The 27,884-nt window shown below is 39.2% G+C and overlaps 1 protein-coding gene across 2 annotated transcripts; it reads right to left on the minus strand.

The window, feature by feature from the left end:
- Nucleotides 1–129: 129 nt before the first annotated feature.
- nkd1 (NKD inhibitor of WNT signaling pathway 1) lies at nt 130–27,712 on the minus strand. Of its 2 annotated transcripts, none has more exons than XM_084404192.1 (10): nt 27,571–27,712; nt 27,424–27,456; nt 27,095–27,234; nt 10,363–10,420; nt 7,125–7,228; nt 6,596–6,691; nt 5,935–6,082; nt 4,790–4,871; nt 4,485–4,612; nt 130–4,295 (listed from the first exon to the last, which is right to left on the minus strand). In XM_084404192.1, the coding sequence occupies exons 1-10, from the start codon at nt 27,593–27,595 to the stop codon at nt 3,790–3,792; spliced, it is 1,320 nt and encodes a 439-aa protein (XP_084260318.1). In that variant the 5' UTR covers nt 27,596–27,712; the 3' UTR covers nt 130–3,789. The 2 variants fall into 2 exon arrangements, with proteins under 2 accessions (XP_084260318.1, XP_084260317.1); XM_084404191.1 differs by having other exon boundaries at nt 130–4,298.
- Nucleotides 27,713–27,884: the final 172 nt, after the last annotated feature.

The raw sequence follows: 27,884 nt of genomic DNA on the forward strand, positions 1-27,884 counted from the left end.
ACATTGATAATACAAAATGTGTATTGAGCAGCACATTAGTAGGCCTATATTAGAATGATTTTTGAAGGATCATGTGACACTGAAGACTGGAGTAATGATGCTGAAAATACAGCTTTGCAATCACAGGGATAAATTACATTTAAAAACATATTTTTTAAAAGAGAAAACAATTATTTGAAATTGTAATAATATTTCACAATATTACTGTTTTTACTGTATTTTTGATCAAATAAATGCAGTCTTGGTGAGCATAAGAGACATCAAACTTTTAAACAGATGGAGATGTGTTAGTAGCCAGTTGTAACTTAAAACTTAAAACTCAGTAGCCTACTTTCTTTGGCCATGTGTAAGACCGCAGCTGTGGGAAATATTTGAAGCGAGACATGCAAACAACATTGATATCAGAGAGCATGCAAAAGTATTTGCACTTAAAAGTAGAAAAAGATGGAGTGTACATGCATGCAAAGAAATCATCAGAAACGTTCTCAAAAAACAACAGGCAAAGAAATCAGGGCCACCCACTCAGTAAGCAACAGTTCAGCTTTTAATGAAATATTTTCTCTTGGCACAGGTCTGCTATTAAATAAATAAAGCAATTATTTCCATCCATCTATATAAACTAAAAAAAAAAAAAACATGAAAAATTGTTAGGAAAGTCACAAATTATCTGTACTAGTGTTCAGGTGAGGCATGAAATGCTACCACATTGTGTTATTTATATACAATCCTCTCCATGAATCACTTTCTTTGAGTCTGAGGGAGTGTGTTTCGTCCTACACACTCAATCACACCAAACAAAAGCACAACATAAATTGAGAAACGTTATAGGTACAAATCATCTGGATAAGCGCAGAATCAGTCTAAAACACTGGTATCACCACAGCGGCCAACTCGTGTTGTATTTACAACCATCAGGCCACAACTGATCCCATCAGACATCTATACAATACCAGTGTTACAAGATAAACAAGAACACTGCAGGACATTCATGAAATATTATTATAAATGAACCTACTGCCTACTGTGCATTTAGATGTTTCGCACGAGTGCCGTTTTTAAACTTTTCATTTACTCATGAAGCCATGGGTTGGTTTTAGCAGCAATAAATGTTTCAGTAATGGTCAGAATCATTTAAAATGGTAACATCTCTCACTGTAAAGAGAGAATGAGAAAATGAGAGGGAGAAATAAGCTCCACAGCACACATTCATTCCCTTGCAACAGCGAGACTGAGTGAAGGTTACTAGCTGTAATGAGACCACCCTGAAGTTGCAAGTCTCGTGTAGTGTGATGCTCTCACAGAAGAGTCAACTGATCTAACTCTAAACATTAGGAAGATGAACGGGTTCTAACCAAATAATGAACACGTCTCATCACTGACAAAATTCTTAATTTTGTTTGACTGCTGTCCATGTTGAGGCCAAAAATCGAAAGTGCCAGTTGTTGTTTTTAGCATTAATATGTGTTTCTGTGTTTAAAAATCAAAGAAGAGAGATTAAATCAATTATATCTGACTCACTTGGATTATTAAAACACCTGCCGTGAGTTTCAACACACACACACCTGCTTGAGTTTGAGCGAAGGCTTCTCTGTTTCGTAATCTTCCGTAGGGCTGGTTTCAGATGCACACACACTCATTAACTCTCTGTCAGTGGGGTATTGGTGAGTTATGGGAGGACTGGAGACTCCTAGGCGGCGATACTGTCATCCTGCCCCTGAGGAATGAGACAGCTGCCACACACACACACCCTCTAGGTGACTTGGGATACATCGAACCTAAAATAGATTCATAATGTACTATTTAAATGCTGTTTTAAACGGCTGCAGGGAGCAGATGAACTCCAAATCAACCAGACTTGTTTTCTCACTTCAGCCAGTAAGTGAGCACTCCTGAGCTAAAGGCACTACCATACTGTCTACAAGATCCTAATTCAGTCTGAGGACATATTATTGGATTCTGAAAGAAATTAAACAGTCCCAAAGGTAATTCTTCTCTACCAAAATATCCTTACAGTTCAGTGGTTTACTGCTCCCTTCAAAACAGATTATATCGTCTTGTCAAATCAATTACTCAAACATGAACAAATTAACCTGAGAAATGAAAATACAATTTTTTCCTTGGCAGAACAGTTTCCTTTACACTTTAGAAGGTCAAAATATGACAACTTGAATTATCTTATTACTGAACTGATAATAAGGAAAGGTTGAAACCACAACTAAACAAGCAGAAGATATAATATTATGTATATATTGGGTCAAACAATATAAACTCTATTCAAAGTTTCCCAATCTTTTGATTTGACTTGCCATAAACATGACAGGAATATGTTTTTCAAATAAATTATTTTTTAACAAATTTCAGAACATTATTATACAATCATCAGAAGATTATTTTAAGATCTCGTATTGTGTGATACACATAACACTATAAACTCTGATACCTAGTGGTCTTACAATGCAATTAGCTTAAAGTTACGGGGACAGGAAAACACACAAAAAGAATAAAAATAAAAATAAAAATAATATAAATGTTTCAGTAATAGTTTCCGTAATAAAGCTTACAATGGATTTAAATCCAATACATCTCAACATAACTGCAGATTGGTGGCATATTAGAACATACAAATAAAAATAAAATCTGAATAATAAAAAATTATATCAATAATACCGATAATCATAATAATACTAGAGGTAGCAGCTGATTATGATGCTCTGTTTTCTTCATGTAGATTGGTAGAGTGTAGTTCTCATTCTGTCCTTCAACAAAGTCCTCTCTGACGGTTTGAGCGTCTTTACAGGCTCTGTCTGTACATGTGTCCTGTGTTGCATTTTTACAGGTGTTGATTCAGATCTGTTGTTTCGGAGAGAAGCTCTTCATAGATAAAGTGTCTTGAATGCAATGGCACAAGAAGTGCTTTTCAAGTGGTCTTCAGTGGAAAAAAACACAAAAAAACAGGATAAGTGTAAAAAAAAGACACCTTAGGCACACAAAGAGCAGATACCCCCCCCTCACACACACACACACACACACACACACGTGCACACACGCGCACACACACGCGCACACACACACACACACACACACACACACACAATGTAAATTACAAAACCAAGGAATTGCATTCCTACAAAAGTGGTTTAACTATTTGACAATTCTTCATTTAACAGGGCTGACCCCCTTTTCAACCAAACAGACCAATCAGATAAGCATTATTAAAAGTGAGATATCGAGGGAGGGAGAGAGAGAAAATAAGTGAAGCAGATGGAGTGAGAGTGAGAGTGAAAGTGAGAGAGAGAGAGAGAGAGAGAGAAAGAGAGAGAGAGAGAGAGGGAGGGAGGGAGGGAGGGAGAGAGAGAGAGAGAGGGAGGGAGGGAGGGAGGGAGGGAGAGAGAGAGAGAGAGAGAGAGAGAGAGAGAGAGAGAGAGAGAGAAAGAGTGAGAGTGAGAGAGAGAGAGAGAGAGAGAGAGAGAGAGAGAGAGAGAGAGAGAGAGAGAGAGAGAGAGAGAGAGAGAGAGAGAGAGAGAGAGAGAGAAGGGAGATATAGAGCACTTATGTAGAATGTAAACCTGTCCTAAGCTGACTAGGCCCACATCAACACACAATCAATCCAACACACATGACCTCTCACACACACTTATATATACAAATGTGAACACACTGTCTGCCACTTTGGCATGAACATGATGCCTTGTGTCCTTCTCAGCATCAATGTAACCATAACCAAGAATATTTAAGATCATTTGTTACATGTTCCTTGTGTTTCTTCTTATTTATAAGAGGTTTCACTCTTCAGGACTGATAAAAGTGATGATAGTGATGATGATGTTCGTGATGATGATGATGCTCGTGCCGCTGGACCACCTGAGCTAGTCCTCCTTCATACAGCACCAGACTGGGCAGATCCCTCACATGCTCTTTCTCCACTACCGGGCCGGACGTCACGGTCGGCCCCAGAGCCCGATAGTGCAGTCCTTCTTTAGGCCTCTGCTTGTGCCGTCGGTACGGGCCTGAGCTTTGGTGCGGAGGGGTCTGCTTTGGGACCGCTGGGGGAGGTGGCGCTCCTCTCCTCATCACCCGACCAGCAGAGGCCTGAGTGGGCGGTGTGCGGTGCGTTTTGGGGGAACGGACTGCGTGCGTGTGCCGGGTGAGGACGGCAGGAGGATCCGTAGAGATGGTCTGTGAGCGCCGATGGTGAGCGGGGTAAACGTGGCCATTCTCGGGTTCTTGTGATCGTGAGCGTGTCTGATTGGATGAACGTGTGGTGTGGTTGGGTTTTGCTGGTTCTGTAGCAGGAGCTGCTAAAGAAAGCACAAAATAATGATTTTAATTGTTATTATTATAACTATGTTAGGTATTCATCACCACACACACAATATATACAGTACACTACAAATGCTGGATCACACAAGACAGATCCAAACTCCAGGTGTAAGTAGGGCCCAAATGATATTGGCTCCATTTACTCTATGTGATTAAGATCTTACTTGTTCCAAAGCGGGATGTGTAGTTTTCAATGCCGGCCAGGTCAAGGTAATGGTTTCTTCTCTCCAAGTTCTCATCCACACAGTGCCGCTGGCAACCCTGCTGGTTGTGGTGGTCAGTATGGTAACGCCTAATACAACAACACTGTGTTGAAATGACTGCAAGTACATTGCTCTCAGATTGTGTACACAAAGCAGGCTTGAACCAATCATTGTCCATTTGTCAATTTCTTTAAAGTTGATATTCTTAATGTTTTATGTAATTCCAGACACTAATGTGTAGTGTAATAAGTTCATTTCATAATTACCTAAGAAAAGCTCTTGACTTTTTCTCTGAAGGCTTGGAGTCCTCAATGCACTTTTCTCCCTTGTGCTTGGGATGGGGAGTGTCTGATTGAGAGAGAGAAAGAGAGAGAGGAGGAGGGGAGGGGAGGGGGGGTGTCTTTATCAAAGTGAGTTGCACAGCATCACACACACGCACATATATTGCAGCAGCTTTAAAGACCAACCAAAATAAGAAAGAAACCTTTGTTCCCTGTTTTCCATTTACTTTGAACGTTCATAAAAGAAGGAAAAAAAAAACAATGCTTCATTTATTCTATTTTGAACCTCAGGCCTCATATAAATCTAAAAAACACACACTTGTGAATTTGCATGAAGACAGCTGCTGTTCAAAGACTCTTCTCTTTCAAGTACATGACGGGTATAAATAGCCCAAATGACAGCACTAAACAAACAGAAACACTTCTGTTTCTTCAGAGTACTTTCTGTTCACCATCACATTGTTTTTTACCAAGTTACACAGTAAGAAAGTGGCTAAATGTGGATATATTTATTTTTCAAACAGCAAAAGACTTTCAGAGAGGGATAAGATAGTACTTTCCAAAAGAAATCCAAAAGCTCAGGGCTGCAGAGGTTTGTGTTGTTTCTCCCTCTCATCTTCTGCCTTTGACTATGAACTCATCTTACAATATATACAATGACATGGAAGACAGGGAAAAGGAGGAAGGCAATAGTGTAGGTGGTAGGCAGCCAAAAATTCTGTCATTATCTACTCATCCTCATGTCATTTCATGTTTTTTCTTTTTAAATGGAGCACAGAATTTGGTATTTAACAACATGTCTAGGCTGCACTGGTCCAAAGAAAATTAGACTGTGTGGCAAGCTCAAAAAAGAAAAAGAAAAACATAAAAGTATCATGGCAAATCACACACTGCACCTATACATTTCAGCCTGTCCCTTACATAAACCTCTTTCACGGCTTCAGAAGACTCCAAATACAGTCCTATTGACAGAATCAACATTCTGCTAAATCTCTTCTTTTGTGCTCCATGTCATACAGGTTTATGAAAACATGAGGGTGAATAAATGATGACAATTTTATTTTTGGGTCTCCCTGATATTGCTCAGAAAAATATATCTTAATCATGGAAAACACACTCTCTCTGTGTACCTGTGTTGGTCTGGGTGACGTTCCTCCATCTCTGGCTGGAGTCTGGGGCGACGGAGAGTTTCACCCTGAGGGTCTTACTGCTGCTGGGGGAGTGATTCACTGATGAGTCCACCACCTCATATATAGTGTGCAGTAGACTGGTGATGTCCTGGACATAGAAAAAGAAAACACATTAAATTAAGAGATCTTCACTCACACGAGACAGTCGATTAGTCTTTTATATGCTGTGCAAGCCTGTACGTGATATATAAGATACATGCATTATTCATAATTCATACACAGGCATGTCCATAATAACGTGTTAATCAGAATCTCCATAGCCTCAGGGAGGGTAAACAGATCCTGACGGCAGTGGAGAGCACATGTACACGCAAACATGAAACATGCTATACATCTGAGGCTATGTAGCATGTGAAAATGAAATGTAAATGCAGAGCAACTATGAGGCTGAGGGAAACAGTGAGAAAGTGAGAGTAAAAGAAAGTTGTGAGAGATGAAGTGAGAGATTCAGAGACAGGAAAGAGACAGTGACACGGTGGAAGAAAAAAGACAGAGAGCAACATCCATTTATTGTGTCCTGTTAGAGTTGTGTTGCTGGGCTTTCCCATGACAAAAGACATCAGTCACTGTCCTTACTGCGCAGAGGTCTCAGACGTCTTACCTCTCTTGTGACCTTGCCGTTGTTATCGAAGTCGTAGAGGGTAAAAGTCCACTCCTGCCTGTTATCTTCTTCAACTGACACAGCGCACTCCAACTCCTGATTAATAAACAACAATGATAATCATTGTTTTAGTAACACACACATTCAAATAAAATTTTCAGCAGTCATTACTCCAGTTTTCAGTGTCACATGTCCCTTCAGAAATCATTCTAATGTGCTGATTTGCTGCTCAAGAAACATTACTTATTATTATCAAAGGTTGTGCTGCTTAATATTTTCATGGAAACTGTAATACATATTTTTATTCTTTTTTGAATAGAAAGTTTAAAAGAACATCATTTATTTGAAAGAGAAATCTTTTGTAACAAAATAAAATGTCTCAACACTTTACTGCCACTTTTGATTAATGCATTAGTCTTGTGTGTGTGTGATTAATATATGTCTTAAAAAAAAAAAAGGCTGACCTCACATTTTTAAAAGATAGTTTTAAATGCCCTACCCAGTATGTATACGTGTGGTGTATACTGACCTCAAACTGTAATTGTTTGTGTGGGTCGACGGTGGCAGAGCCTTCAGTGTCCTGCATTCTCTCTTCCACACTGCAGCTGTCAGTCTTCTCAGGGGGCAGAGCCACTGCAGAGGGACAAACATTCACATAATGTTGAGGAAATCTGAACTCAAGTAAGATATTTCATGTTTTTTTTTCATTTAGTCCATAATGCAGGCCTCTTGGCCCTATAATGACATCTTCTGTATGTAGCATCACACAAAAGCACAAATGTGTTCAGTTACAGATACTATTGTAGAAATGTGCAATTCATAATCAGCTATTTTAATAAATTATTCAAAAAGTGACCGATTCCAATAATGGGGTTGATAAAGCCAGTAATATTTGGCTGGTCAAGTGATCCAATGGGTTTTCACAGACCACTGATGTGTCTTCATCTAATTTGACTGTACATAATTTTGTTCAAACATTGTTCAAAAGTGCTATCCATTTCTTAGTGTTTTTTTCAATGAGGAAAATACTGAAATGCACCTAGTTCTTGTGCATGTATGACAGAAAATAGACAGAAAAGGGAAAGAGTTAAGTGAGAATGCAAGCACCTAGTTATTTTTTAATCCAACCATGTCATCTACTGCAGTCCAGTCACAAATACTGAAGACAGTCACACAGTCGTATAGTAGGCTATAGTAATAAATCACACTTTATACAAAATTTGCTATCTTATCCTCAATGTTAAACTCAGAAGTACATGTTCCTCTACATACTTTGTTAGAGTCTGGGAAGGCATTGATTGACATGTGGCACACACGTTGCTCATGCCCAAATCTCAATTCAGAACCATTTTTTTTTGCAAAGGCAGTGCTTTCACAATGGATCGCCTGAAAGCATCCTTACAAGCGAGCCAACAACAACAACAACAATGGTGAGGAAAAATGGTTTAGGTAAGATGATGAAGAATTGAGAGGAACCAAGACAGCAGATGTAAATGTAAGCAGTTTAAATCAAAACACATAGTTTCGACATCAATTACATTAAACGGCACTGGGTTCTTGCATGTAACTTTGACGTGCCAAGTTTAAGTACAACTGAAATTTGGGTTCTTTGGCTAAAGGCAAGATTTTCAGTCAATAACCACTTTGAATTTTGGTCAGTAGCTATTATACAATTTTGAATATAGTCATATGAGGTTAGGCTTATGGTGCATTTTTACAGGGGGAAAAACGTCATACAGGTTTAACCAAAAGACGTCAGAATTTTTGGGTGAACTATCCCTTTAAGAGCAGACTTCGGGAAATCAGCTATATGCCTGGATAAAGCTGCAAGTATAAATGCTTAAATAGACTAACTTCTGACATCACAACCTAAGGCCAGACTTCAGAAACATCCCCGATATCCTAACTGTGTCTATGTCTGAAAACACAAGCAAATATAAAGTGAGAAAGACAGAGTCTAACAGTGGCACGTTCTGAAGTAGAGAATGCCTGTCAGGATTAATCCTGAACTCAATACCCACATTTCAGAGGCAGTTTGTCTCTTTGTGTACTGTGGGTAATAAGACGGAGATGTTTTAAACGAGAGCAGATCTAACGCAGCTCAGTGAGGACACGGCTCAGCACCAGGCTGGGTCCTGCAGGCTAAATCCTCCCCCCTGCCCCAAATCCCTGTGCTTTGAAGTTCCATTCTCAAACCTTTTGGCCCAGGATCAGTCCGTCTGTAAAACAGAATCTCTAATTAATTAAGCAAAGTCAAATCTGAAACAGTGTTTGTTGTACGAGCCAAAAGGATAGGCAGACACAACAGTATCTCTCTCTGTCTTCTCTCTCACTCATTCACTTCTCCTCCGCTGATCCGCTCAGATCAAAGAGGACCTGTCTTGTCCCTCTGCAGCGAGAGGCAAGGGAGGATGAAAACAGAAAAGAAAAGAAAAGCACCAGAGGATGAGAGCAGTCGTACCCGGGGAGCTTTTACAGGTTTTTTGGAGGGAAACAGCGTCAGATCAGGGCTTTTGATCAGGGCCAGAAACTCAAAGGCAACGCTGAGCTCCAGGGCCAAAGCCTGCTTGCCAGCCAGCTCACAATATACAGGAGCTGTTTATCTAGAGGACTAACAAATGGTCACAAAAAAAACTACACACACACCATACACACAAAGGAAGTGCTAACTCTCACAGCAGTGGTCAAAGTCCTGCCCCACAGAGTGATGAGACAGCCAAACCCGCAACAGAGCACTGGTGACGGAGCTTAAATACAGCGCTATACAACACAGAGGACAGCTTGGCGGCGTCCCAAACGTGGCTTTGAATCTAAAGGTTCACCTGGAGTTCACAATAAACTGTGAGGTGACTGAAGCCAAGTGTGTTTCCTCAGCATGCATGTTTGATACAGGCTAAAGTGCAGTGAAACTTTAACAACAAGTTATCATTTCATGTTGCTAGGTCAAAAATGCTGGGTAAAAAAAAAAAAAAACTTGCCTAAACATTAGATAAGAACCTTGATCCCAATCAGATGTTTTCATTACAACAAATGCAGTTGGAATACCATTTCTTGTTGATAATTTTTTTTTTTTTTACGTTACTATGAGCTTAATTTGCAAATTATGACATCCTGACCAAGGATTGATGACAAATCCAGAAGGTTTGAGGGGAAACTACAAAACTACATCACTCCCATTAAAATCAAAGAAGCTGTTTACACTCCATTGTTTTTTTACAGAGATTAAAACTTTATTTTCCACAAATTTAAACAGACTAGTATACAAACTAAACTAATATCTCAATTATGTCTGTGTATATGTCATGTGGAGATGTTACAGACACATAAACATATGATTTAACAAAAAAAATCTAATTTGTACAGATCCAATAAAAAAGGTGCCAGATCCAATTCCAGAGGTAACAGATCCAGTACAATTTAACCCCTGACTATGAGGCAACCATAACACCACAAACACCTTTGCCAATACATCTCTCCTCGACTCACCTTTGACCCGCACAGATATGAGCGAACCACTTACAAGCACACATAAGCTGTAAATGTTGCACAGGACTCTGACCTTGCTGTAGTCTTTTGATCAATCAAATGATTCAATAAACATCACAAGAAAAGAATCATTCTGTGCCAACACTGTGACTTCAACCAAACCCTTTCTTCTCACCACCATAGTGATAATATAATATTTAATCCAGGGGGAGAAATAAAGAAACTGCTCTTTATATGCAAGGGAACATCAGTTGCTAAGAGGATATAGTGAGATAGTTTACCTTCTAAACGATAATGTTCATCGCTGATGCCCTCAGCATAACCTTCATCCAGTGGGTCCTGCAGAGACAGAAAAGAAGAGAGCATTAGGCCTCTTCAAAAGAATAAAATTATAATATGAAACTTCTCAGATTAGAAAGAATGCCAAACTAATGCAATTATAGTATTTGAAACAACAACTGAACGTATACATATTTTGGTGTTTTTGTGCAATTTGTATTATGAAGATAGGAAACTGATGACAGGACATAATGCAGGCTGGATTTTAATTTGCATCCCCCACACGAGCACCTCAGCATGGGTGCGAACCGCTAGACAACACCTCCAAAGACTAGATGGATGACGTCACAGATAGAGTGAAAAACCTAGAGTAATTCTGGAAGTGTCTCATCTAACATATTAAACCATTCTACCCATACAACACAACACAACACAACACAACACAACACAACACAACACACAAGCAGCAGTCTACAACATTTCTGTCATCTTCCAAACCAGAAATCAGTCTAGAAGAAGACTATTGTCTCAACACACCTGCTACCTTTGTATCATTTTAACACTCCAGCTGTCTGGATACTAACGATTCATTTCTCTGGCCCAAAGACTGACCCGACAGCATCCGCTGAAGCTCTGCAGCTGCATGTGTGTACATGCTGTTTGTCTGCCAATGAGGGGATGCTTTGTCTTCATCCACACTAGACAAGCACACTAAATGTCTTGCTGTAGCGCCTCCAGCCATACACTGGCCGCTAGAGACACAAAGCCGCGCACACAAACACACACGTTCACCATAATGCTCGAGAGGTTAGCCAACAGCATGCGAGGGGAATGCGCTAATTATGCGTTGTCTGGATGATGGATGAGATGTATTATAAATATGACTTCTTTTCAGTTGGTTGAAATGAAAACCAGTCAGCAGAATTTCTCCTACTATTTCTCTTTAACATTTTTCTTTCTCTCTATCATTCAAGGTCAAGTTTGGCTAAAGCACTACTTGGCCCTTTCAAATGAGTGTGCTGTGTTTGAGAGTGTGGATATGTGTTGTTACGCAGGACATTGAGGGCTGTGAGAAACTCACTAATCCCTGAACTTCACCTCTAAGTGGCGTTTAGCACAATCACTGTGGCGTCTGTCCGCCCCTCTCAGTCACTCTTAAAAAGCTCTATAGAGTCCACCAGTCTCCACCATATATTAAAACCTCTTTTCTCGTTTCTCTGCTTCTGTTTTCTCACCCCCCACCCTACTATAGGTGAAACCATCTTGCACAGCCCTTACAATAATACAAATAATAAAATTAAATAATATTTAACAACATTTTGGATTTCACAAGGCCAAGGATGTTTCACAATGCATTACAAAAACAATAAAAAACAATTAGATGCATAACAATGAACAAATTAATGAAAATACTGGAGTTTTAGAAATACAGAGAGATTCATTTAACATAGGTATTGGCAAGACCTGAGAATGTGAGTACTAGGGATAGGCCTATATAGGAATGAAAAATAAATACAAATAATAAATAAAATGAAAATTAAAATACATAATAATAATACATTTTGAATGAATTATTATTAAATAAGTTATGAATAATTATCATTATTGTATATACAATTTTTACACTTATTAAAATGTTAAAAATATATATATATAATACTATACACACCATGGAATTACCCTGGTACATGAATTACCCTGGTACATGTTGCTTTCAAGCAAATAGTGGAGTTTGTCACTACATGGCACACGGACACACTGTACTACAGTGACCTTGACCACTGAAACAGTCCTTTTTAATTAAATGACATGTTTTTGTGCACTTGGCAGATAACATCAGAGGTTAATTGGCTGTGGAGAGTGTAATCAATAGAGGCTGATCTCTCTTCAGCGGTGTAATGAGAGGCTGAAGTGGGATCTGTACACACTGCGTGAGGGTGACCATGTGCTTCAGGTCACTCACTAATGTATGGAGACTAAGTGCCATTTATAGCGCAATTGAAAACTCTCTGAGAAAAAAAGGGACAGAGTTTGCGTGCGAAGAGTTAGAGAGAAGTAAAGAGGATTTGATTAAAATAATTATCTTGTAATTTCACAGATTAAGTCTTGTGAGCAAAGGTGGCGATCTGACAAGATCTGATAAGAGTAATTTTATTTAACTTCTTTAACACTGCATAGTCTTCAGTGTGTAAATTAAACATGCATGTATTCTTATTAAAGGTTCTTATTAAAGGTAAAGGTACAAAAGTGATTCAATCAAGAGCAGTGAGAGATTTTCTCTCTTTAGTTGTTTGATTAACATTAAAGGTAGGGTAGGCCATTTTTTTCATAAACACTTTTTGTTATTCTGGTTGAAGTTGAATTCAGACTCAGATTTATGCGTTTCTATATCAACACTATCAGCGCTGAAATGAATCTGCAGCTGTCAGGTGGTACAAGTAAACTCTGTAAGTCGTTTACGTTCATTATTTTTGTAATGTTAGGTGCTTTGAGACATGGGGCCCTATCTTGCACCCAGCGCAATTGACTTTGTACACAGACGCATGTATCATTCCTATTTTGCACCCGCGCACAGCAGACTTTTCCCTCGACAGACACACGTCGGTAAATTAAGGAATGAACTTGCGCTCCCGGGGGCGGTTCAGCGAAAAGAGGAGGCGTGTTCCGGCGCAAACGTTCCCTGATGCTATTTTGCAGGTTTAGAAAACAATTCCGCCACTGACCAGGAAAAACCTAGTCCAAAGTCAGTGGCGCATGTTATTCAAATGCTATTTTGAGGGCGTATGCTTGGCCATAATGTAGCGTGTACAAAACGCGTAAACACTTTGATTCTCACATCTACACAGAAGAAGCAGTTTTAATTTATGCATATCATAGGCTACATTATTACAAGGAAAAATATTAATACACGAGGGAAATCATTGTTGTGTCCATGAAGATGTGAAAAAATAGGCATAAATCTAGCTTACACATTTACCCAAATTATTATACGCCTGTTTAACCAAAGCTAATTTGGGTGGGTTTCTCCCATGCCCAATGTAACTTCTCTGTCTTTTACGACCCTGAGGAGAACGTCGGTCTCCTCGGCTGTGAACCGCTCCTGGCGTGCGCCTGGCAAATCCGCCGTTATAATAGCAACCCGCCATGGAACAAGCGCGCCTGCTCTTAAAGGGAATATGAGATGACGCTCTGATTGGTTTATTTCACGTTACGCCCAAACCACACCTATGAATAATGAAGCTACTTCTGACCAACCCATTTTAGATTTGCGTCGGGCGCAAGAGTCATTTATCCCGCCGGTATAATAGCAACAACGCCCAAGATCCGCCCACAGTTACTTGCGTTTCGCGTTTGATACTTGCGTTTCAGATCGTTAAAATAGGGCCCATTATGTATTTTAACGTCTCTTATGACGCTTCGCTGAATCTGCTCTGGCTGTGCGCGACCTGCGTTTTCATGTGTTTTGGAGGAGGCGTGGCTTTGGAGACGCTCTGAAGGGAGAGTGAGATCTAATGCTTTCAATGCTAGCTTGCTAATGCTAGCTTCTCCAATACTACCTACCCTACATGTAATACAGAGACAGCAGCAGGTTTATTATGCTACTGTCACTTTAAGACCGAATGCAAGGATCCAATATACTCGTGCGTTTTCTTTCTCAACTGTTTATGTTCACTGAAGACATAAATGACCGTGTTTATGAGGATACTTGCAAAGGTGGGCATTCTGACACATTAGTATGTGGCTTTAACTGTTCAAGCCTAATTAGGTGGCAAAAAGAACTGTTCAGTATCAGTACCCACACGTTCTATGAGCAGCGGCTTCATGTGAGCACGTCTCTCAGACAGCGCTCAGAAACAATCTCTCCGACAGCGTGCACATTGGCTATAGCAAAATGAGTCCTCATTCAAATTATAAGCTTTCGTGACCATGCAGCACAGCAATGTCAGGTGAGTGTGTAACCATGATAGAGACAATAGTCTCTATCTTTACCGGTTGATACATTTCTACAGATTAATAGTGTCTACCAGTATATTGCCCACCCCTACTTGTGAGTGACATTTTAAACAGAATGAGAAAAAACAAAATCTGAGAGAACTTGTGTCCTGTGACAAACTCCTGGTGTGAATACATTCATATCCATATTTGTTACTGTCTTGTGTTTATAAATGTTTATAACAGATGGAACAATGACATTTCTGCTGTGGGTATTTTGCCTCAGCAGCATCATGAAAAGGCCTGTGAAACATAAACAAGGGCTTCACTCAATCTGTGCCAGCTACCAGAAACTCTTTCCCAGACACCATGTTTCACACTCTGTGGAAAACCAACTAGATCTTTTTGTTTTAACACGAGCCAAAACAGGAAAGAAGAGAAGTTTGAGTACTTTACTACAAATGGATGGCCACAGAACCCAGTGCAACATTACTGATTTGCCATTACACATAAACACATACATCAAGCACTCAATTGCTGTTTTTGTTGGCCCTGTTATCAGTGGAATAGCCTAAGCCTAAACGAATCTTTCAATATGAAAGTACAAATACAAGAATGAAATAAAGTCAAACTAAGAGATACAGAGTAATGCCTGGTACACATTGTGCGATTTGTACAATCTTTCCCAGCTGAAAGATGACCAATTTCTGTGATTGTGGCTCCTAAACGATGGTCCTACGTCATACAGAGAGAGAGGTTCAAAGACGGCTGTTGTCACGGTTATGCGACCAAAGATATCCTGCGATCATTTTCTGACAGTGAAAAACAATGGACCAATGGGGCCAGAATGATCTGGGCCCATTGGTCCATTGTTTTTCACTGTCAGAAAATGTTAATGATAACTTGAGGGCATTGAGATACCAATGAGTGTGTATATGCTTAATACTATAGACTTAATGCTCCTCTAAACAAAAATGTAAATAAATAAAAAGCAGTTCTGAATGACTTAATCCTCAATAAATTATACATTAATAAATGCAAGTTTGGTCCACAACAGAAAATACCACTTGGCTAGTGCCCCCAAGGAGTTGGAGACTCCTGGGCTAGCTGTTTTTAACGAATAACCGCATCTTCTTGAGGGTAATTATTTGTGTGGTCACCCCCAAGTGTCTGGACTGGCACATTAATATGTAAGGACCAGGGCCGTACGCAGGATTTTATAAATACAGAGGTCCTTGCTATAGTGATCCTGCTATGGGGGTTCGGGGGCATTTCAATCAAATGTCAATGCAATACTTCTGTGTCCAGAGGCAAATCAGCAATTTATATGAGCATTGAATATTGGTTTCAACAACTTGTTGGACTAATCTGTTCATTTAATGGTTCAATTGTTCACTCATGAAGACAGTCACTTGTCACCACCTACTGGCTTAATGATGCAAGTTGCGCAAACACTCCCAATGCTGATACTGGTGAAATATAACATAGTCGAGGATCATATACAAATATTAATATTCATACAGTACTACTGTTATGGCATTATAATTAACAGGTGCTTGTGTTGTTAAATTGAGCTTATATTTTCCACTGTAATTAGCAAAGAACATTTATATGTGTTAAATAGGAATACATTGTAATAATGTTAATCTCATGGGCACAGTATACAATACCTGCTCTTCCTCTCTCATCTCCATCACATTCTCTCTTACTTCTCGCAGTCTCCTAATCTTTGCCTGTATATCTTATCTTCCCAAGCTGAGCTTTGATTGAAACAGTCTTTGCAAACTGATTGTTTCTGTTACTCGTGCAATACTTTTATCGTAAACAGTTGTTTGGTTTAGCTACTTACATCTCGAAGGCCAGACTCCCACTATATGACCTTTAACTGAAAACGTGTCGTGAAGCGTCGCGCTGGAATTCGCGCTCGGCTCGCACCTTCTGTGAACATGAAGCCCTAAAGCCTACTTTGATTTGGACCTCAATGGTGCGTACGGCCCTGGTAAGGACTATGAAAAAAATACACCGGGAAAACTGCAAAGAGAAAGCTAGGAGATTTCTCACCCAGGTTAAGTATGGGGATATGTGTCTTAATTAGATTACTCATATGAATGTGGCCTTGTTCATTTTGTCATTATGGTATGTGTGTGAACGCATGTATGTGGGTAAGGGAGTGTTTGTGTGTGAGTGTGTGTGTTGTGGAAAGTCCCACACAACTCTGTCTGTATTTTCTGTTTGCTTGCCACGCCACAAGGGCTGATGGACAATTTACAGAGCTGATGACAGTTCTGCATGATCATGGGCCAGACGCACACACCCACACATAAAACACACAGACAAGATCAGTCGCCAAGCCTTCACTACGCCATAGCCTTGGAACGTCATCAAACCCTGGAAAACTTAATTAAGACCGTCGACTCTCTCTCTGTCGCCTTCTCACTCCTTCTCTGTCACCTTCGGTTTTCACACTCACAGACCAGTCCTAATCACATTAAAACCAGGAAGGCTTCAGCACTGTGAAAGGCAGCCAACCAGAACCACTCCATTTTTAAGACAATTTAAGCCTTCACAAAGACACATGCACCTACAGGTGCCATATTTCACCAGCGAGACAATCAACCATGAACATATAGTCACGAGCGCTGACGGAAAAAGACTTGCAACTGAATTCCTGATTAATCTTCTGTGTCTGTTATCTTGCTTAAGCGTATACGGTTACATGCGCAGGATCTCTGGAGAGGGGATGTATATGCTAGCACAGCCCCCTGCACCGAGGGCACGGCAAAACCGGCTCTCGCTAGCTACGGGCCAATCCAAAAATGACTCCCTGTACTCCCCCCAGTACCCTACATACTTTCCTAAATGTGAGGATGAAAGCGTCTGGAGTGCAGTGACCTACATAAGCACTTCATACTTTATAATGAGCAGAACAGACAACCCAGACAACCTGAACTACTGACTGGAGTGTCAGTACTGCACTCTTAAAGGGACAGGTCACCCCAAACAAAATATATTCGGTCATCATTTACTCATGTCATTCCAAACCTGTATGAATTTATTTCTTCTGTCATTTTTTTTTTGGAACATGCAATGAAAGTAAATGTTTTGAACCCCATTCACTTTCATTGTATGCACAAAAACATCCTTCAAAATATATTTGTTTATGTTCCACAGAAGAAAGAAAGTCTTGAGTACGAGTAAATGATGACAGACGTTTCGTTTTTGGATGATATCCCACACTGACCAATAAATAAGGCGATGTCTTGCTGCCTGTCTTGAATTTTGTGGGTGTCACACTCCGATTAAGGATGGAAAAGAGGTAACAAATGAAACGACTCCCTCTGACACTCCTCTCGGATTCAGTGTAATATATTGTAACGCCCCATTTTGGCAGCTAATCAATGTGAAGAAAGAAGCGCTGTGCAAATGGAGACAATTGTATCAGGATTCAAATCATGGAGTGACTTCACCCTGTGCATGCGTGTGATATGTAGCCTATTTGTCCCTTCGGGGCTTGCCATAGAAAGTATGTGTTCATGTGTGCCGGGAGCGCTTGTCAGCTTCAGAGAAAAAAGATTTACATTCTATAAACAGATTGTTGACACAATTTTCCTTATTTAACTATTCATTCAAGTTTAAGCGAATGCCAGGAAAGCGCTCAGTTACACAGCGTTTATGACAGACTTGTGTTTGATAGATTGCAAGCAATATAGCTCATCAGTTCTTCAGTGTGATCTGGAGGAGAGAAAGAGCATTGTTCACTGCCAATGCCATGATATCCCACCACACCCATAAGAAAGTCAATTGGGCCATTAACTCAGCAGTAGGGCTGCACGATATTTGAAAAAACTGACATTGCGATATTTTGTTTTTTCTGTGATATATATTGAGATGTAAAAAAATTATTTGCACCCTGCCTGTAAATTCTCTATACATCATGTATGTACTCTGTTGCTGATGAGAGATGTTGGCGATTGCACTATGGACAGAGTAAACCGCCTCCTTGTCATTACTAACCTCTAACTTATAACACTACAGAATGTATTAACTGAAGTCAATATAGACAATCCCTAAATAATGTTTTTTTTTTTTTTTCAATTATAAAAAAAAAAGAAAAAAGGGGGGGCTGGGGGGGTCTGCATATCAAAATCAAACCTAAACCCTTCGATTTGGACTAAACACCACTACTGATCTGGTGTAGAGAACAGAGCAGAGAGATTTGCAGCAGATGGACTGTTAAAGATTTAAGCATACAGTCTGTGTGTAAAACAGCAGTTGATTCAATGTTTCAAGCATTTTATAGTTACAAGTCCTCTTAATTGTATAACCGCCCTGGCACAAAATGCCCATTCCACGCATCCAGAATCCAAACACATCCTGCTAATTTACTGAATCACAGGTTTCTAAATCAAGGCAAGCTGAGCAAACAGAAATGTAGTGGATGGTTGTGTTTGCGAATCCATGCTTCTGTTCAGATGGTTAGCTTACCTCCAACACAGGATGGAAAACACCACTTTCGTCTCAATACACACCTCTCATCAAACAGCCATAGTCGAAACAAGGGACAGATTAGAGAATACTCATCCAGCAAAGAGGAAGAAAGAGAGAATGAGTTGAGAAAGACAGTGACTACTTCAACCACAACAGTGGTTAAGAAAAACATTGTTGTAAACATTACTACATAAGCCCACAAATAAACTTGTCATCACAGTCATATGACCTTTCAAAACATATAACATTCCCAGTAATTAAAATAAGCATCTTTCTGTCATCAACAAACTGCTTTTGATGCAATGACCAGAACATATTTAGATATAAAATGAATAAATATCATAGCAATCAGACATCATTTATTTGTGTTTAAAATGTAAAAAATTTGTGTTTACAGTACGCACAACTCGCACATATGCCTTGACTTTTTTTGGACTAATTATTAGTTGACCCACAAACTGCCGACACTGGCCCGTCCGTTGTTTAACAGAAAAAAAAAAGAAAAAAAAGGAATATGAAACAACAACAAACATCTGGAAATGCTACAATAGATGCCCATGTTGACAAGCGTTTGTGTGAGGGCGTTAAGAGATTCTCAAACCTAGATATTCTAGTTTAAAAGAGTACAAATAAATGTGTATTACTTATACCTTCTAGAGACAAATAGCACACTCTGGACAATGATGAAACTTTCTATTATGCATGCATTGATTGCCTGTGTTTGTGAATACTGTTAAATGGAGAATACATTGCAAGACTATGCATCAGAAAACATAATATTCATAAAGTCAAATAAAGTGCATACGTGTATGCACATCCATATGTTAATTATGTGAAGTATGTGTATGCATGTATTACAGTGTAGGCTAAAAGGCCATGTAAACAGGTCAGTTGTGTGGGGTTTATAGATGTTGAGTTTGGCTAAGAAAGTGATTAGCAAAACACTGCTCAATACCAGCTACATTTGGCAGTCGCTGTGTTTGGAGTAAGTGTTGTGTCTTGTATCCTCGAAACTGGTGATTAGACCGTAACCTTGCATATGCATCTGTACAGTTCATGCTCTTTTTTATATTGTCTTTGCAAGGTGGACACAAATAAATCATTATGGTGTGTGTGTGTGGGCAGCTGCTTGTGTCCGTGTCTGTAGAGGCTCCTTAGTAATTTCTCAGATGAGATTAACATTGCAAACATTTCCTCACACATTACCTCATCCACATCAAAGTGCTCTATGCTTATGTCACCATACACTTACTGTCCACAGAAACACACACACACTAGCCTTTCTTACTCATATACACACTTTCTGTCACTATAGAGATATGGATATCATATCTACTAGTTACAGAGATCTTAACAAATGCAGATTTATTAAACTGGATGTAAGCATGATTGTGTTTATCAAGTATGTTTGATCGTGTATTTTCAGCATTCAAAGACCATGAAATTGACCAAAAAGTTGGGGCAGGATGTGGGCAGTTCCTCTTTCTTAACGGAGACTATAGGCAGACATTACAAATACAGGAGCTAGAAGGACACTTTTACATCCCAGCACAGACTATATGACTAAAACAACAGTCAGTATCACTGATAGACTCAAGAGAAAGAGGTTGTTGGCAGAATAGTTAGTGAGAGATAAAAGCATCAATCTTATCACTTTGCAGGCAACAACAGGACACTTATTGAGCTAAAATGATGCAAACATAGTACTGGTGAGGCTATGCTCTCATTTACTAGAGACACCTTAAAAGCATGAAAGCTGCAGAGAGAGAGAGCGCGCTTTGAAGCACTGAAAATGAAGCAGCGCTCCCCCGTTTGTTCTACTCTCTCTTCCCCTTAGGTGATCCCTCCTTTACCCTCTCCCCATTTCCCCTCTTCCTTTTCTTTTTAAAGGCAGAGAAAAGGAATAACTAAGCTGCCCCAAAAATACAGAGAAAGACTTTTCAAACATTGTGTTTGAAACTCCAGCCTGTTTCCTCTCTGAAGGACTTTAAACACCAGAGTAACAGAAAGCTGGAGATTTGTGGAAGTCAGAGATTTATCAAATCCTTCAATATGACTATTTCATAAGTACTCTAAACACAGATAGATAGCAATAAAATTATGAATTAAACATGGTAACAAAAAAAACCTAAAAAAAATCCCTGCTATTTGTTATTACTGTCTCTTAAAAAGTGATAAGCTAACAAATACAACAAAAAAAAAAAATATCAAAGAAATTTGGGATCAGTATGATCGTAATGTTTTTGAAATAAATAAGTATCTTATGATCACCTAGACTGCATGAACTTGATTAAAAAGAATAATATATTAATGTTTTTACAATCATTATAATAACTGATTACTATTTGAATATATTTTAAAATATAATTTAGTGATGGCAAAGCTGAATTTTCAGCATCATTACTTTAGAGTCACATGATCCTTCAGAAATATGCTGATTTGGGGCTCAAGAAACACTTCTAATTATAATCAATGTTGAAAACAGTTGTGGTGATAAATTTTTTTTTTAAACTGTGATACAATTTGATGATTTTAAATATGTTTGTAAATACATACTAGTAGGCTAAATGTTTATTTACAGATAGCAAATCAAGTATCTCATTCTTCCCTTTGAAGTACGGAAGAAACATAAATGTGTCAGAGCAGCTGAATAAATAGGGGTGTTGAAGAGGTTGGAATAACACTGTCCTCAGCTCTGCTGCTTGTGCCTGTGGTTGAGTGTGTGTGTATGTGTGTTTAAGGAAATTTGGAAAACACAGCCCAATTCTCAGCTGTTAATCCTGGCAACTCAGTTCACACATTCCCACCATGCACTTTGATCTCTAGAGCACATCCGGACAGACGTGCTTTAATGCACAACACACACACACACACACACACACTTTCTCTCTCTCTGATGCACCTAGCCAGGCGCCATCCTAGCCTCCAGCCCACCCCCATGACACACATACCTGAACACTATTTTTACACACATACTTACATACATGCATTACTCATAGTTGAATGGAAAAACACATACAAAACATGGGGCAAACCATTTAAATCACCTACAACTGAGATGACTGCAATGCTTTCCTTGTGTACTTACAAGCCAGCACTGCATGTCTACTAACCAAGAGTAACTCGAGAAGAAAGTCTAGTCACCTCAAAGCTGCCTTTCAAGTTCCACATCTCTTTACAGGTTATCCCAACATAGATGCCGTGCACAAGCTGATATTCCTGATACAGACTCATTCATAAACCTCAATGAATGAATCAATGACAGTCAATGCATTTAAATAGTTTAATTACAGTATAAACAATAATCTGTCTTTTTAAACCGTAATGCCAGCACTTAAGCTCAACTAAAATAGCGCCAGTACGTTTCTTATTACGTTTCTTACTAACAGACCTAGATAATGTGATTGTAGTTCCGCTTCACCCAGCATTTATACATTTTAATGAGACTACAGTTGGCCTTGACGTTGTGAAGTTTGGGGCCACTAAGAATTTTTTAATAATTAATAGTTTTATTCAGCAAATCGATCAAATGTGACAGTAAAGACTTTTACAATGTTGCTAAAAAAAATCCTATTTTAAATAAATTATGTACTTTTGAACCTTCTATTCATCAAAAAAAAATCCTGAAAAAATGTGTAAACCTACACATCACAGAAAACTTTCTGCATTTTAAAATTTTCTACAAATTGCACCAAAAAAAAAGTATGTTTTCCCCATGAGGACCAAAAAAAAGATGTCCCTGCAAGGTCAATCATTACTGGTATTACTATCCTTGTGGGGACATTTGGTCCTCATACCGTAGGGTTTACCAGGTACACATACACAAACACACACAAAGTATGGAAAAGAAATATGCTAAATGTTCTGAACAGACAGATATGTTTCAGGATGTAAGAAAAATGGAGTGAGTTTGTAGCAGTAATGTTAACATTAAACAATGTCAAATACTTGATATAGTAGATGACAGAGCAGCCACCAGCAGGTCCCTTTACTATTCTGGTCCTGGAAGAACTCTGTTCCCCTCCTTCCTTCTTGTCTCTTATCCTATTTTCCTTTCTCATAGGAGCCCCTCAACAGCCCTACACTGGAGCCAGGTGCTGTCTCACTCCCCGGAGGCACCCTCTTCCCTTTTCTTTCTCTTTTAGACAGAAAAAAAAAAAACATGGCTTTTCTCTTCCGCCCCCACCCTCTGTCTTTCAATCTCTTTCTGTCATCCTTTCTTAACCAGCCCTGGAGAGACATGGTAAAGCTGACGTCTAGAACAGAAAGAGAAAAAAGTCTAATGGTAAGCGTGTGACAACTACACTTGAAGCTTAAAGTGAAAGAAATACTTTGGATATTGTGAAGGGAATAAAAGAGACAAAGGAATATAGTGCATACACTGTCAGTCTTTGTGCTACAATAAAGAAAACTCTGAAGTAAAGACAGCAAGAAAAAGAAAAAGTGTGCATGTTGTCTGGAAGGGTTTAAATAGTGATCTTTGGAATCCAAAAAAATTCCCCAAAAGTTCTGAAATTCCTGAAGAAATTATTTTTAAAATTACAGTTCTCTGTTTGATCTGGGCTTCAAAGTGTTTGGTCCCTGAGCGATACTACACAGAGTGATACAGAATGCTTTCAAAGTCATGATCAAGCCTGGTTTATAGCTGACCTATTGGCCGCTTTTGACTGTGGCAGAGATTATGTTTAAAGCTGTGATGTCTGGTTTGCCCTAGTTTAGAACTGCTGTGCCAACTGGTTTCAGAGTGGTTTTCAAAAGCCACATTTCAAAGCAGTAACATCGTCTGGTCTTGGCACTTTGATTCTGACTGATTTTAGAGCTATGATGTTGAGTTTCTTCTTTGATAGTGTTATTCGGACAGGTTTTAGCGCTGTGGTGATAACTTTTTTAAGAAGGTCTGGTCTCTGTTTAAATGATGACTATAGCTGAGGTTTACTACAGCTTGGTAATGGGACTAACACACATAAACACGACTGTAAGCCCCACATTGATAAAAGCTGCACCACATGACAGAACACCAATCAATCAGTTTTAAAGGAACAAGAGCATCACTGCAATGACTTTAGACCAGAATACAAAAAAGTGAAACAGTAGGTCTGAAAAGCTGCATAAAGATGACAGGAAATGATGGGAGCTAGACTTAAATTTACTTTCCCACATGAGAACCAGAGCTAGGCCACAAATCTGACCCTCACCTCTTTTTGAACAAGACCCTATAGTGTAATTTACAAAAAGGCACAGGACCAATGCAAAGTAGACTGGAAAATGGGCAGTTCTACATAAGGAAGTTGTGTGTGTGAAGGCTAGTTAACACCGCACAACACAACACACTCATCAAACAGGTTCCTGACTCCGACTCCCCACCATCCATACCATCTGAACCACATTAACAACACAGACACACACAACTGTCCACACAGCTGCTATAAATAACTAACTCTCCAGGTAGCCTCTATTAGTCCCAGTATCAGCCTGCTTTTATGAGTGAGGTTTATGCTTTCTTCATGCTCAGGGAGTGAGGTAATTCTTCTTCAGCCAGTCCATGGCTTTTCTCAGTAAGAAAGAGAAATCTTATATAGCCTAAGTAGATTGTTTAACTTAAGTAATTACTTTTGACAAGCTCATTTTATAACATATGTAGTATAGTATCAACGTCATGCTAAAATATCTCCGATTCAGAACATCAGGAAATAAGTGGTAGCTACATTAAAGCTCAAGAAACATTAAGAAAACAAATGAATAAATAAAATAGGAAAAACACATTTTCAGTAAGAAGTCCACACACTGATCCAATCAACATTTCTCACTAGAATAATACAAATAATGGTTGAAACATTCTCAAATAGTTCACTTGCAATCTAAAAAGGGGGAACCAACAAAGGGATGCAAATCCTCCTTCCAGCTAAACCAGCCTCAAATTTCATCACTCCATAAAATATTAAAGTGTTCTGGAGATTCTTTGTAATGTCAAAACAAGATAAGTATTTCAAAATAAATATTTATGATTTCAAACACCTTCTTCGCCTTCTCTCATTCTTTCATTCCATCACTCCATTAAGCTTATGTGATTAAAAACGAGTGTTCAAATGTTTGAATTCTTTCAGTAGGGATCCTTTCCCAGCCTGGACAAATCACTTCACACCAACTGGGAAAACACACACTCCTCAGTACTGCTATTGTTTCTTAAACTTCTCATTAGTACATCAGAAGAAAAACAAGCGGGTATTGTTGGACAATTCCTGGTTCATTTGCAGACTATCATATTGATGGAATGAAATGCAAGGCAAATGTTAAAATAGAAAACTGTTTGGCTTTAAAAGTTAAGTGTGGTGAAATCCGAATACCTAAATAAACAACAGGTAAACCAATGAAGTCATTTCAGACTTTGTAACTGTTGTTCAGTGCATTATGATCTCTCCAGCTACAATAAAACCTCCTTCTCACAGTAATAAACATCAAACTGTGTGAACTTTGTGCGTTCCGTGCACCTTAAACTTATTTTCTCCCCTTTAAAACACAAGAGCTAAAATCCACACTTCACAATTTTGTTGCAAAGTCTTTGTTTGCAGTGCAGTATTATGCATGCCAAATCACTGTTTATTCCCATTACTTTCTTAGTGATTTGAGAAGAAATCGAATGCAGCATTTCTCCAGGAACATTCCTGATTCTGAAAGTTTGTGTTGTGTTTGGAAGTCCACATATGAGGATTGGGTTTTAAGAGGCTGTGGCTGTACTCTCCTGCTGTTTAATATTTCCTCTCTCTCTCTCTCTTTCTGTCACCCTCAGCATTTCTTGCTATCTCTCCAACCCTTAAAAAAAAAATTCTTTCGAGACTCCACAACAGCCCTTGACCAAAAGAGGCTTACTCCGAGGTATTTCCAGAGGATTTCTCCTCTCCAAAACGACAGTGCTCTTATGTGTTTACTAGGATGCCAAATCTGAGACAGACTGGCCCTCCCTCCACCCCTCTCTCTACTTCACAATACAGCGCTGTCACCAGCCTGTCAGCCTGCAATGCTTTCAACCCGCCGTGATCTATTACCTACAGAGAGAACTTGCATCTGTTCCTAGCCCTCACACAGTTCTTCCCACCACGTTCAAATAAACCATTTACCCATGTGAGCCGCCAGTGAAAAGTTGATGCGCCTTTTGTCTAAACACGACTGCTATAACATTTTCCTTGTTGGGCAAATTCAAGATTCAAACACACAACTTTTTTGCTTGCAATATAAAGACGTTAATATTCAGATAGCCTACATACTTTCAAATACACATTCCGCCTTTAAGATACCAAACGTATTTAGGCTATTTATTTACCCATTGATATTTCCCCTCAGAATGACAGCCTGAACCTGTCTGGAAACCTGATTTTACCTCTTCCTATCATTCAAAGGAATAACAACACAAAATCTCCTCCTCTGGCTTCAAAGGCAGCAGCTGAAACCGTGGAGAGAGCGTTTTAACAGACATCATTAAAGGGAAACGTGTATTCAGAGAGTGTTTCTCCTTTAATCACGGCTGGTAATAACGCCGTTGGCTTTCATAGTTGGGCTCAAACTACAGAGTGTTTCCAGAGAGTAAACTATTGTTCTTGATGACGTCACAAAACAATGCCAAGATCGTTTTCAAAGCGCGTGAATTGGGTGGTCTAGTAGCGCGTGTGGCCTCGAAACAACGATCACACTGCAACGCGAATATCACCTACAACCGAATACGGGTAGCTGTCATGTATTATTTCCATTAACGTTTAACTTCTATTCAACATCGACATTCAAAATGTAGCCTACACTCGCGCAAAGAAAAAAATACTAAAATAATTTTAAGTGGTCTTGTGATATAATAAATACATTTTAAAATGACAAATATTCAATTTAGTTTCTCAATTAATTCGAGGTCATAAAATTGCATAGAATTGGAATTCTTTGTTTAACATAATTTTTTAGATCAATTATAGCACGTCACATCGCAGGACACCGCTAAAACGGCTCGATATCAGCTGCCCAAGCAATTAATGTAGATCAACAGAAAGAAAAAGAGTTTAATTGCGACAGTTGTAAACGATGTTGTCTTTATCACAACAAAACAAAGTTTTTGATCAGTTAAAATACGAACTTTCAACTGCAAACAGCTCAGTTGCTTGCTTCAAAGTGCGCAACACTTCTCCATAAAACTTAATAGCCAAACAGTTGATTCTCGTGTCTTTAAATGCAGTAAAGAGCGAAGGCGAAGCGCAAAGGTCACTTAGTCCAGCTTTCTGAAACTCCAAAATCTTCACACGTGTGATAAAGAAATTATTAAAGCCGTTGACGTACCCGTGGAGACAGTCCGCAGGTATTTTTCTGCTGGCAGTCCTGCTGTTGTGCACGAGAGCTCGAGCAGTAATACTTCTGCTTAACCATCCAGTCATCCAGTCCTTTCCTCGCCAAACATGCGTTAACTACAAAACTATCGCCTAAACAGCAAGAAAACACAATTTATACATATGTTTACAACTATTACAGTCCATGTACCAGTTAAACAGTTTTCAAATATAGTTTCTAACGCTTTTCTTTTTGTTTTCGCCAAATGTTTAACGGTGCTGCTTTGTTTTATCAATAAAAGAAAAAGCGTTATTAGTTGTATAATGAATAAGTGTACTCACCTTCAGGACTCTCCCTCGCTTTACAAATAGCAGCTTTGAAAAGGAAAAATATGTCGTATAAATGTAAGCTATTACTCGAAAGAACTATATCACAAGTGCTTTAAAATCAAAGACTTGCTCTTCAACACCAAAGAGATGCCGTCTTACCATGTTTGGAATGAAGTTTACCCATTTCTCTGCATCGGAGAGCAATTGAGAAACATCAGAAATGAAAAACAATCCAGAAGGAATGCGATATTTGTGAGCGTCCGTAAAGAAGAGCGCGCGGGCTCCGTACACATCCAGCAACGGCGGAGGATCGAGTGATCTGCAGCTCCAGCGGACGAGACGAGAGGCGCTCCAGCCACTCAGCGAGCGTGATTGACGCCTCGCGCAGGCCGCCTCTCCTTCCGTCTGATTGGACCGAGGCGGCACATGAAAGGGAAGCGGGATTCTTTTGGAGTCTCCAAATATAAAAAGAG

Source organism: Rutilus rutilus (assembly GCF_951802725.1).
Source record: "Rutilus rutilus genome assembly, chromosome: 3".
Classification (NCBI taxonomy): Eukaryota; Metazoa; Chordata; class Actinopteri; order Cypriniformes; family Leuciscidae; genus Rutilus; species Rutilus rutilus.